At 43.1% G+C, this 13,457-nt stretch overlaps 1 protein-coding gene across 1 annotated transcript in view; it reads left to right on the forward strand.

Annotated features, from left to right (window-relative positions):
* Window positions 1-13,457, forward strand: part of VAT1L (vesicle amine transport 1 like) — a 174,761-nt gene that overhangs the window by 25,297 nt on the left and 136,007 nt on the right. Inside the window, exons 2-3 of the mRNA XM_017541847.2 lie at window positions 175-304; window positions 7,705-7,920. Of these exons, the coding sequence (XP_017397336.1) occupies window positions 175-304; window positions 7,705-7,920 (346 nt within the window). The remainder of the gene's footprint in view (window positions 1-174; window positions 305-7,704; window positions 7,921-13,457) is intronic.

The raw sequence follows: 13,457 nt of genomic DNA on the forward strand, positions 1-13,457 counted from the left end.
GTGGCACTACTATCAGGGATATTTTGCCAAAAAGGAAAACAAAAAAGAGAGAGAAAGGAGTAAAGATGGGAGGGAGGAAAGGAAGAGAATAAAAGGGAGGGAAAGAAAACCAGGTTAGTGCTTTCTTTTGGATCTCATTTTGAATTTCTCTCCTTTCATATTTGCTCTTCACAGTGGTCTCAACTTCATTGACTTGATGGTGCGACAAGGGAATATTGACAACCCTCCCAAGACTCCCGTGGTGCCAGGATTCGAGTGTTCTGGGATTGTTGAAGCTCTGGGGGACAGCGTGAAAGGATATGAGGTAATGTTTTGACTCTCACTTAAAGAGTGATATCCATTTGGAATCCATTGAGACAATAAAAGATGATGCAGAAAGACGTGTTTGAAATAACCTAGGGTGTGCATTAATATTATTGTCTTACATGGACCATTAACAATGTTTATAGTGATTAAGGTCTCATGCCTTTCTTATGTACTATCTTGGTTTTTCCTGGCAGCATTCTGGTGCAGTGCGCAGGACCAATCTTGTCTTCCCCTTAATTCATGTCATGCAGCTATGAAACAAAAGTATCTGGCATTGGATTAGCTAAGTGTGCATACCCTCTTCCCATATCCAGAACTCCTATTTTCTCATCATCTTCAGCTCAAAATACAACTACAAACCACAGAACTTTGGAGGAAATAGGCTCTCTACTTTATAATTTGGTTCCTTCAAATATTCACTTAATGGTACGTTTAAGTGATCATTTATAAATCCCTATTTCAGGAATTGGGGAAGTAGCATTTTGGATGAAAAAGATATTAAAGTCAAAGAGTGGAGGTACCTGATAAGTAGAACAGAATTGGCCATGGATTGATGACTTTGGAAGCAGGGAAATGGGCAAAAGCATTTATTATATCATACTGACTATACTTTTTATGTGTTCAACATTCTCCATAATAAAACATTTTTTAATTTGTAAAAAGATGTATGACCCTTCCTACTGTTATAACACAAATCAAGTAGAAACCAGCCTATAAAAACTGAAAAGCTGTGTACAAGTCAATTGCACAAAATTGCAGTAGTTTGGAGTCAGAAAAACCAATGCAAATCAGGTACAAGAGCTCTTACTCATAATTAAGTGCTCCCCTAGGGAGGAATGAGTATTTGTGAACCCACTATAACCAGAACCGTGGGGAAGTCATGTCAGCCTCCACCAAAACCCTGCAAGGCAAAGATTGTTATTATCCCCTTGCAGATGAGGTTTGGGAGGGTTCGATCATTTTTGGTGAGGTCAGAAGGGTAGCTAGTACTAGGAGAACCTGGATTTACATCACCAGAGCTTTTTTTATCCTTCCTACGGTCTCACGATCTGAGGAGTTCTGTATCTTTTCATACATCTTTTTACAAATTAAAAAATTTTTATTATGGAGAATTTTGAAAACGTACAAAAGTCGTCAGTATAATATAATAAACCTTTTTACCCATTTCCCTACTTGCAAAGCCGTAAATGCACAGCCAGCCCCTACTCCCCAGCCCCTAAATACTGCATAATAAATGCAGGACAGGAGAACTAAAGAAGAATCCTATAAAATGCAATGCCAAAATGCCCTTGAAATTGAATTTGAGCCTGCTTCTCCGTCTCAGTGTGTCTGAGCCTCAGTATCCTGTGAAAACATCAATATGCTCCAAATTCATTATGAAGAATGTTTGGAAGTCTCATCCCACGTATCAGCATTTTCACCAATGGTTTCCAGATAAGACAGCAGATAAATGTTGAGAAAGAGGCAGTAAATGAGCCTTTTCTTTTCTTTTACACGAATTTACATTTTTCTGTCCCCAGGTAAGCAACATAACCAGAGGTTACTATCTCACCCTGAAAGTGCTGCACATAAGAAATATCTTCTCTTCAATCCCCCACATGGCTCCCAGAGAAAACATCATGCAGCTGACTCTGTTAACCCCGAGCATTGAATAAATAATGAATTATTTTAGAATATAACAGGAAACAGGGACATTGTCGGACTTGGTTTCAAGGGAGAACTTACTATGCTTGATTATGTGTGTTTTTCCTTTCAATATGACTTATCTTTTGCTAGTTTGCGGCTTGTTTACTATCAAGCCCACCCTTCAAACCCTCTCCCTTCCAATGACTTGTAGCTGCACAAATAAATAAGTCACCTACTTGTTCCCAGTTAGGGTGTGATATGGGAGAAAACTGTCCCCCTATAATTTTGACTTCAGATCTTCAGTCATGTTGGAGATGGAATTCCTTGCAGCAGCACACTGAATAGCTCCCTTGGTTTGACAGATTGCAAAGGACGATGAAAAGTCGTCACCGGAGGCCCGGTAGTAAAGGAATAACTTGGGTGCATTTGGCCAGGACTGATTTTTTTCTCTTAGCGGAATCAAATAATGAGATGAACTGGATGTGTTTTCAATGTGTCTACCTCTGGACGCTGAGGCTGGAGCTGAGCTTATGCCTTGGACATGCTGACTGTTTTGATAATGAAATGGAAGTCATGGAGCAAAGTCAAGGGAGAGATGTGGGAGCAGCCAGCCCTGCAGTGATGGCCATGAGCACCACTCTGTTGAAACACTCTGTTCATGACACTCTTTGCTGACCCTGGAGGCCGTCAGCTACTCTGTGGTACTGAGGCTGTGTCTTTGGGTTTTTGTGATTCTGTGAAGAGGATGCTAATGTTAGACCATAGTTATCTTCTGATCCAAACCCTTGCATTGAAGATAGTCTTTCTTTTTTTTTTTTTTGAAATGGAATCTCACTCTGTGGCCCAGCACAATCTTGGCTCACTGCAACCTCTGCCTCCCAGGTTCAAGTAATTCTCCTGCCCCAGCCTCCCGAATAGCTGGGACAATAGGCATGCGCCACCATGCCTGGCTAATTTTCTGTATTTTTAATAGAGATGGGATTTCACCTTGTTGGCCAGGCTAGTCTCAAAATCCTGACCTCAGGTGATCCACCTGCCTCAGCCTCCCAAAGTGCTGGGATTACAGACGTGAACCACTGCGCCTGACCAATCTGTTCTTTTAAAGATCGAACATGTATTGTTCTTTCCTTATTTTCCGTGCACCATGTTAAGTGGCTTATGTGTGTACTATGGCATTTAGTTTTCATAAGGACCCTTTACTAATATACTCATTTCAGAGCTGAGGAGACTGAGCTCTGCAAAGTTCAACTACTATTTCCACACTTTGTAGGTTCCCCTGTTATGCACCCTTACGTAACTTTAAGTTTCCTTCAGAGTACTTATCTCAGGTATAATGAATTATTTGTATCTGGAATCAGACTATCTAAGGCCATTTATTTCACGGTTTCAAGAGGGTTAAGGTAGGCTCCAACGCCTGGTCAGATTGAACTTTTACCTAACACTAGGAGGAGATGGCATTAGTCATGGTGACTCCCAGCGTGTCCATGATTCTCCCTCTACAAATGTCTTAGCACTAAGAAAACTCATCATGGCCTTGGTGGAGGCTACTGCCAGCGGCATGAACCAATGCTGCTTTAGAATCCCCCTAAAATCAGCGAGAACACATAGTTAGCTGAAGATGAAACCCCTTGCCAAGAAAAGGAAAGCTTATCGATGCTCACATGCTCAAGCTCCAGCTCTGTAGGGGAGTTTCCCATTCTTGCTGTATCTTTTCCTGCAGAAAAAGAAAAGAACCCTCAAACCAGCGTGGGCTGTCAGTTAGGACAGCCTCCTCTTAGTAACAGCTTGTCTTACTAACACGAAGAAAATGCAAACTGGCTAGAACAAAGGAGAGCTCTGCAGAGAGACAGATCTGAACTGGAAGCCTTCTGCTTCTGCTCTTCAAAGGCTCCTTTACCTTCCAGCCTCAATTTTCCCATCTATATAATGGACACAGTGATAGTTCATTATTAGTCATGAAATTCAAGAACTTCATGGAGTTCTTGTGGGAATTATATAAGGTCATGTAAATAAAGGCATTTAGCCCAGATTCAGGAACATACTAGTTTTTGTTTTGGTAAATGCCATTTATTATCATCAATAACAACAGCTCCTAGTAGCCCCTGCCCCAGCAGTGTATTGTAGTCAATTGTGGACCCTGATTTTCCCCTTTAGACCTAAAGATGTTTCCTATTAGACTATTGAAATTTCTCCAGGATTGAATTTCTTCCCTTAATCTCTCCCACTTCCCACCCATGGAGAAGTTAGACAAGGTTTGGTTACCTGTAATCATCCATCAACCCACAACTCACTGTGCACCAAACATTGGGTCATGCATTGAGAATCTATAAATCAATAAGACCCCGCCTCCGCCCTCTGAGTGCTCCCCATTTAGCGGGGGAGCTAGTCATGTAAAAGGATAAGCCAATATCATGGGATCTGCACAATGAGGAAGGATTGTATAAGAAATCAAGTGGACTTTCGTTGAAATCTTGCCTTTCTTTTTTTTTATTTTTGAGATGGACTCTCACTCTGTTGCCCAGGCTAGAGTGCAGTGGCACAATCTCTGCTCACTTCAACCTCCATCTCCCAGGTTCAAGCAATTCTCCTGCCTCAGCCTCCCAAGTAGCTGAGGTTGCAGGCAAGCGCCATCACGCCCAGCTACTTATTAGTATTTTTAGTAGGGATGGGGTTTTGCTATGTTGGCCAGGCTGGTCTCAAACTCCTGACCTCAAGTGATCTGCCCACCTCAGCCTCCCATAGTGCTGAGATTATAGGCGTAAGTCACCGCACCCAGCCTGAAATCTTGTCTCCACCACTTACAACTGTGTGGTGTTGGGCAAGTTATTTACTTGCTCTGAGCTTTAGGTTCCAGTCTATAAAATGGGAGCAATAATAAAAGCTACCACATAGGGTTGCCCTAAGAATTAAATGCATTGATGTAATTTGCTGTGTACTCAGTGCCAGCACACAAGCAGCACTCAGTAAGCACAAATACTAACAGCAGTAAGAAGAGATGTCAGTCCTGCTTTTGTAGGGGAAGGTTGGTCATCAGGGAAAGTTTTGGAGAAAAGAACTTTTAGCCGAGCTTTAAAGGAAAATCAGATATTTTCCCAAAAGAAAGGAAGTGCCAGCTGCAGAAATAGCAGATACAAAAGCATGAGGGAGTGAGCATGCACTTGCCCGTATTTCCTGCTGCTTTTCCGGCATGGCCATAAGGGAGACAGAGGCTGAGTCTTCCCTTCTCCTTCACTCACATTGAACTCCCACCCACTGCTGCCAATTTTTTTTTTTGGGGGGGGGGGGAACGGAGTTTCGCTCTTGTTACCCAGGCTGAAGTGCAATGGCGCGATCTCGGCTCACCGCAACCTCCGCCTCCTGGGTTCAGGCAATTCTCCTGCCTCAGCCTCCTGAGTAGCTGGGATTACAGGCACGCACCACCACGCGCAGCTAATTTTTTGTATTTTTAGTAGAGACAGGGTTTCACCATTTTGACCAGGATGGTCTCGATCTCTTGACCTCGTGATCCACCCGCCTCGGCCTCCCAAAGTGCTGGGATTACAGGCTTGAGCCACCGCTCCCGGCCTGCTGCCACTTTTTATTGTTGGCTGATGTTTTATTCGTAATGGTCCCCTCTCCTGGACAGACTGCTGTCACCAGCAGTGTGGAGAACTACCCCCTTCCAGTATCCAAGAAGTCTATGGTCATTTAGGGGCTTGGGAAGGGTAGAGAAAAAGGCAGGTGGGGGCTGAGCCACAGATAACATGTGGGTAAGACTAGGCAAGGACTTTTTCCTCTCCAGTAGCCCTGGGAGGATTCAGAGAGGGGAAAACGTGCTTGGGTTTATGCCACGCTTCGCAAGGATAAGGAAAGGAGATGCGAGGAGGCAGTGAGAATGTCCTCCTTGTCCAGCTGTCGGATCATCACGTTGATTAATTACTTGCCTCTTAGAGCAAGCACATTCGGCTTTGCCTTGCTCCTGTTGCTGTTAGGAGAGCCCCAGAAGACACACTGGGGCAGAGCAATCTGATTCTGTGATTCAGGTGTCTTTTCTAAATTAGGTACCCAAACCCCCTGACAGAGCTGCCCTGTCACCTGGAACAGAGGTGGCCAGGCTCACTCAGAACATTGTTAATGCTGTCCCCAACTGTCTCATTCACCTGAACTCCTTATCACCCATGTCTCAATGGTGCCAAGATCAGGCTGTTGTCTTTATACTGTATCATCCTGTGGCCAAATAAACCGTCAAGTCCTTTGGATCCCGTTCCAGACACACACTGTGGCTGAAGCAGCTCTATTCCAAAATACACAGAACTGGCCAACCTGGAAAATCCCCAAGGCTTTGGGAGCTCACCTCCAGGCTACTCTGACATTGACCCCACCCACCATTCCCACACATAAAAAATCAACTCTTATCTTTGGACCAATATCTGAAACATCATCATAGTTCCATGCTTTTGCCTTAAGACTGCATTTTCTGCTGAAATATTATCCCTTCCAAGTAGATTTGCCTCTAAGCCCTATCACTGATAGCACTTGCCATATGAAAAAATCAGGGAATATGAGTAATCTGAAAGCATGAGTTGTACCTCACTTACAATTATATTTCCAATGCCTAGAGCCTAAGATCAAGAAGGGGCTTCATATGTAAACATGGTGGGCGCTCATTGTGACATCGTGGAAGAATATTTGTAATTAGACAGGCTTTACGCTGTATGTCATTAGGTAAGATACCCACCCATTCTTAGTCTCAGTTTCTTCATATTATAATAAAAATGATATCCTATTAAGCATTCATGTGGAATAAATAACTAACAAAATGAAGATTATAGTCTAGTACATTATGATTGTTCAGTAAATCATAAATTTTCTAGTGGTCCAATGTACATATAGAAAAACCTCTCATGGGGAGAAATCCACCCTTCAGCCATGCTGTAAGTTCCTCTTGCTTGGCTATTGGGACTAGATTTTTGAGAAGTCCTAAAGGAAGGTCACAAGTTTGCCAGGTGGAAGGTGGTTTCAAAAGAATGAAGGAGGGCTCTGCATCGTTTTGCTATCTTCCTTAGATGCACTGACGCTTCCCAGGAGTTTTGCCACCACCTAAATAATGTCCAGGGTTTCAAGGAATAGGTTCTCAACTAACCAGCTTAGCCGGTTCTGGAGAGGAGAGGGTAGTGGCTGAAGATCGGTGGACAAGAAATATAGAGCGATCAATGGCATATTTAATCAGTTGTATGACTTCTGAAATGTATTAGCTTTTTTCACTGCAAATGTATTTTAAAAGTTATTTGTTTCATCAAAGTATGAAAATATGATTGTGATACTCAAAAATTTGGACAGAGGTCACAAGTTCACAAGTGTATGAGTTAGGAGAAACAATGTGTTTATACCATGGATAGCTCCCAATAATGCTTTTTTTGCTAGGGAGGCAGGGAGAGGGGGTCTTGCTTTGTTGCCCAGGCTGGAGTGCAATGTGCAATCTCAGCTCACTGCAACCTCCACCTCCTGGGTTCAAGCAGTTCTTCTGCCTCAGCCTCCTGAGTAGCTGGGACTACAGGCATGCACCACCACGCCCAGTGAATTTTTATATTTTTAGTAGAGACAGGATTTTACCATGTTGGCCAGACTGGTCTCTAACTCCTGACTTCAAGTGATTCACTTGCCTTGACCTCCCAAAGTGCTGGGATTACATGCAAGAGCCACACCACCTGGCCAGCTTCCAGTAATTCTATTCTCTCCTTGATCCTCTGTCATGACGTAGCTTCCACTAACTCTATATTTTCCCATGCCCAGATTGGGGACCGTGTCATGGCATTTGTCAATTACAATGCCTGGGCAGAGGTGGTCTGCACACCAGTGGAGTTTGTCTACAAGATCCCAGATGACATGAGCTTCTCCGAGGCTGCCGCATTCCCCATGAACTTCGTCACGGCCTACGTGATGCTGTTTGAAGTTGCCAACCTCCGGGAAGGGATGTCTGTGCTTGTGCACTCAGCTGGTGGTGGCGTGGTAAGTCAGCTGTTTTAACTTCTCTTCCTGAAGTTTATGATGGTAGTAGTGGACTGACATGCTCCTAAGATCTTATGTGAGCTATGTCCTTTAGTAGGAATAACCTCTATGGTTCTAATAGAGTTCATATGGACAGCAGAGTCCCTATAGATGATTGCATCAAGGATAGGATAAGCCTGAGGGATGGTTTCTCTGGAGTTTTGGAAGGTCGACAGAATGGCCTGTGAAGACACAATCGCTCTCAGAGATGGTTTCTGTTGAGGAGCATTCTCAGCAGTCTTGGTATCACGATGAAAAGTTGTGTCAATCATTGTAAGATGTCTCACAAGTCATCTGCTCCTGCTATTATTTGAAATGACAAAAATGGTCATTTTGCCAGTGACTTAGTTTTTTCAATAAATTGCAGTGGACTTGATGGTTCCCATATTAATGACATTCTTACTCATTTGTATTCTGCTATATTTTCCTGAGTGGGAGAAAGGTGGGCTGAGATTATACTAGCACACTGGAAATAATACAGAAACCTAAGTACATTCATGAAAGTGGTTGCACTTGTCAATGTCATCTGTCAGGTGTGTCTCTGCCAAGGGGGGACATGATGGAAATCAAAATTTCAGCTCTGGATTTCAGGGATGGCAGAAATTTCTCCCATGATTTGTCTGTGCCTCCGTGCCAGCCATTCATTGTATATTGCATGCCCACTACATGGCAAGCACCATATGTCTGTCTTTGGTCTACTGGGGTTTGGGTAGAATATTGGTGTTTCTGAGAGTGGAAGGTACTACCCACTAGTTCCTAAAATATTTTTTAAATACATAGCAAGCATCTTCTAGAATCTGTGGATATATAGATTAATAACCTATCTTATAGCGTTTGAGAGGTTCTCAGAGTCACTGATTGTGATTTGATAAACTCAGAAATAAACTCTTATGATCAGATGTATCTCAGAGATATTTCACTGAAGGTTCTGCTAGCATAGCATTGATTTTTTTAAAAACTTGGCTTTCTGTAACTATCAAAACCCTACACATTTCCATTGTTTCTATGTAAGAAAACAAGTTCACATCCAAAACCATGAGGGCAAAGATAGGAAACTTTAAGAATGCCTCAAGAAGAATATCTTCAATCACTTTAGCAAATTTGCTGATGTCTTTTGACCATGAATAAAGACATAATAAAAGCTAAGCATCGCTTACAAAAGAAATGGCTTTCATTTCCAGTGAATCTGCTAACAATAAGCAAGCCATTTAGAATGCTGGCATTTATGATCTTAGTATGCTCGGCATACAAAGCACTAGAGACTTGTTTTCATATTATCAGCATAAGCTTCAGTCTTAACAACGGTGCTGGGCTGAGTTGTGCTGAGAATTCATGTTTACGCATTGGTACCTATGAGATATCCTCATGTTTTTATTTATTTTTTGTTGTTCTTGGAGCAAAGAAAAATGTATCGGGGCATGTGTCTTACAAAACAATATAATCTTGGGAAATAAAAAAAGTTTTTACCATGCTTTATTCTGGGCTTACTTACAGATGCTACTGACAATACTGGCTAAAGTATAAAACAGGTGAAGGAGCTGGGTAAAGTGGACAATGAGGGATGGAAAATAAGTCAATGTACATAGTACAGGCTTGTGCTGTCCTAAAGCTTTGCTGAAGGTGAACAACAATTTCACCTCTTAGCTTTCTTTTTTTTTTTTAATTTATTTTATTGCATTTTAGGTTTTGGCTTTCTAATAGTGAGTGAAAATAGGGAAAAACGGTCATCCATGTGAACTAATGTTCATTTGATTGAAATGAAGCAGTTACTAGGGGTAACCATAACTAACGCTGGTTTCGGAGACCAAAGGACTCTTTCTTTGAGGTTTCTCATAAGAAATGTATGCAGAAATGCAATAAACATCCTCAACAAAGGTGTTACAGCAAATGCAACTCTTTCCATGATATTTTTTCTTATGATGTGCTCCTAATGTAATCGAAGTGCATCAAAGTAAAGCAAAATTTAGTGAGAGAGTATATTCTGGGGGCCAGAAGGATGTGGTCTCGTTTAATTTCCAGATAGAGTTGAAAAGCGCAGTTGGACCCATCTCTCAGGAGGGCTGGTCTCTTTGAATAATGTGTCTCTCAACCAAGATTTGATAGGTAGTGGTACAGCAGTTCAAGGTTACCATTAGAGAAGACAGTTTTGGCCAAGTGCAGAACCACATATGTGAACACTCCACTGAGCTGGGATGGTTTGGGCACTGTCTTACAAAAACCAAGGAGTCCTGCCGAGAGCTCACACCATCACACTCCCCTGCGGGGGAACGTCCAGTGAGTCCCTGGCACCTGTATGTTACCTTACATGGCAAAAGAAACTTTACAGGTATGACTAAATTACGGACCTTGAGATAAGGAGATTATCCTTGATTTTTCAGGATGACTCAATGTAATCAGAAGTGTCCTTAAAGGTGGAAGTGGGAAGCAGAAGAACCAGAGAGAGATTTAGAGAAATTACACTGCTGGCTGTAATGGAGGAAGAGGCTGTGAGCCAAGGAAGCAGGTGGCCTCTAGATGCTGGAAGAGGCAGGAAACGGATTCCCCTCTGCCGCTTCCAGAAGGAACACAACCCTGCTAAGACCTTGATTTTAGTCCAGTGAAATCCATTTTGCACTTCAGACCTGTAGAACTTTAGTGTAGTAAATCTGTGTTTTGAGCCACTAAGTTTGTGTTAATTTGTTACATAGCAAAGGGGAACAGATAACTGACACTTTCCCCAGGCTGCCTTTCTCCCTCCCTTTTCATTATGGTGAGCCCGCAGAGGCCTGAGGAACATAAAAGTAGCAAATTGCAGAACTAGGATTCGTACCCCAATTTGGCTGATTCCAAAACTTCTTTTTCCATTCAACAGCCCAAAATGCTGGGAGAGCCAGCCCAGATCATTCAGTGCTTCAATTAACAAATATTTTTTCACCCTCCACGCAGTACTCAGCATAGATGTTTTCAAGATCCAAAAGACGGGCTCAGGTACACATTTCCTAACTTGATGTCGATGAGGTGATGAAGAGGATTAAACCTAGTCACAGCTGGGATAAAATTCCCTAAATAGAGTTACATAAAGTGTGTAGCCCTAATGGCACCAAGACTTCTGAGTTTCATCAAAGGCTGATGTGGGAAATTTGCAGACAGCGTGTGAGGAGTACCAAACTGAGCTATGGTTTTAAGGAAACTTGAATATAGCATGGAAAAATACCTCAGTCCAGAGCAGGATACACTCTTGGAATTGTCCGCTGCCTCCATGCTCTGTCATATCTCTGAGGACACTGTTTTCCTCTGACAATAGCATGACCAGATGGCCCCAAATGGTAATGCTGTTAGTAAGATCTTTAGAACCTGGTTGAAAATTGGCTCACAAGCCTTTAAAGGAAAAGTAACAAAATAAGTAACAGAATGAGACTCATGGTTGTCAATCCCATTTAATGAGCCCTGTCCATGACGTTGCTACGACTCTGAGCCTTGTGATCCAGGTGTGCTCAGTCTCTGGAGAGTGGCATTACTGTTCTTGTGAGGTTATTCGGGTTTGTGTCTGAAATGTGATGCTTTGTAGTTTTCAGAGTCTTCTTAACTTTATCATCATATCTGAGCAGCGATTACTACAGGCAGTGATCAAGCATCATTCCCATTTTACAGAAGCTGATGGTTAGAGAAGATGAAGTGGGCTGGGCGCGGTGGCTCACACCTGTAATCCCAGCACTTTGGGAGGCTGAGGTGGGAGGATCATGAGGTCAGGATATCGAGACCATCCTGGCCATGGTGAAACCTTGTCTCTACTAAAATACAAAAAATTAGCCTGGCGTGGTGGCACTTGCCTGTAGTCCCAGCTACTTAGGAGGCTGAGGCAGGAGAATCGCTTGAATCATGGAGACGGAGGTTGCAGTGAGCCGAGATCATGCCACTGCACTCCAGCCTGGCGAAAGAGCAAGACTGTCGCAAAAAAAAAAAAAGAGAGAGAGAGAGAGAGAGAAGATGAAGTGAACCTAAGTGGCAGCATGTGCCCTGGCTTCCTGACCCCATTTGATGCTATCACTGCTCCACCACCCCCAGCCAGCCCCTCGAGGGAGATGAGATGCACCTCTATTTGTGTCTTTTCAGAAACTGTCTCTGGGAAGATAAGGCAAGATCAGCACTCTCCTCTCCGGCCACCATGACCTTCTCACTCTTCTCAGAACACTCTTTATCTTACGGTGTGCTCCTAACGTAATCTAATAGCATCAAAGTAAGGAAAAATTTGAACTTCTGAATCTCTGTGCCTTTTCACATGCTGTTTTTTTTTTTTCTTTCCAAAATGATCTTCTCTCCAAATTCAGATGTCCGCCACCATGGGAAGCCATACTCTTGTCTGGGTAACCTTAGCCCTTTAATAAAAGCTATAGGAGAATCTTTACAGCCTTTCATTTGTTTATGGTTTGATATGGTTTGACTGTGTCTCTACCCAAATCTCATCTTGAATTATGGGTCCCAGAATTCCCACATGTTGTGGGAGGGACCCAGTGGGAGGTAATTGACTCAAGGGACCTGGTCCTTCCCATGCTGTTCTTATCATACTGAATCAGTCTCTCAAGATCTGATGGTTTTATAAAGGGGAGTTTTTCTGCACAAGCTCTCCTCCCTGCTGTCATGTGAGATGTGACTTTGCTCGTCCTTTGCCTTCCACCATGATTGTGAGGCCTCCCTAGCCATGTGGAACTGGGAGTCCATTAAACTTCCTATTTTTTATCATTGTTGTTGTTGAGACAGAGTCTCACTCTGTCTCTCAGGCCAGAGTGCTGTGGTGCAATCTCAGCTCACTGCAGCCTACACCTCCTGGTTTCAAGAGATTCTCATGCCTCAACCTCCCGATTAGCTGGGATTATAGGTGCGGGCCACCACACCCAGCTGGTTTTTGTCTTTTTAGTAGAAACAGGTTGGCCAGGCTGGCCTCAGACTCCTGACCTCAGGTGATCTGCCTGACTCGGCCTCCCAAAGTGCTGGGATTACAGGTGTGAGCCACCACACCCGGCCAAACCTCTTATTCTTGATAAGTTACCCAGTCTTGGGTATTTCTTTATTAATAGTGCGAGAACAGAATAATACATGGTTCATCCTCCCAGCAACATTTCATGGGCAGAGTTACCATTTACTGAAGGCTGGGGTGCTTGATAGGAAGAAGACAGGCACACCTGAATCCAGCCTTCAGCTCTGTCATTTAGTACGTGGTGGGGTGGGGGGAAAAACTTTAGGCAAAGAACTTAGTTTCTGTAAAACGGAAATGGTAACATTTACCTCACGTAAAGATTAAGGGCGAAACGAAGGGCTTAGCAGAATACCTGACGTCTAGTCTATAAATGGGAAAGAGAGAGGGGATAAGGCAAGGAGAGAGAGAGCAGAAGGGAGGGAGAGAGTTCTTTAAATTCATAGTACTGGGCACATAACAGTGGCTGAATAAATGTTTACTGAATTACTCCTGGCCACATATTAGATGCAAAAAAGGCACTGCTTCCATGTATGTGTTGTACTCC

Source organism: Cebus imitator, unplaced genomic scaffold, assembly GCF_001604975.1.
Source record: "Cebus imitator isolate Cc_AM_T3 unplaced genomic scaffold, Cebus_imitator-1.0 Scaffold137, whole genome shotgun sequence".
Lineage (NCBI taxonomy): Eukaryota > Metazoa > Chordata > Mammalia > Primates > Cebidae > Cebus > Cebus imitator.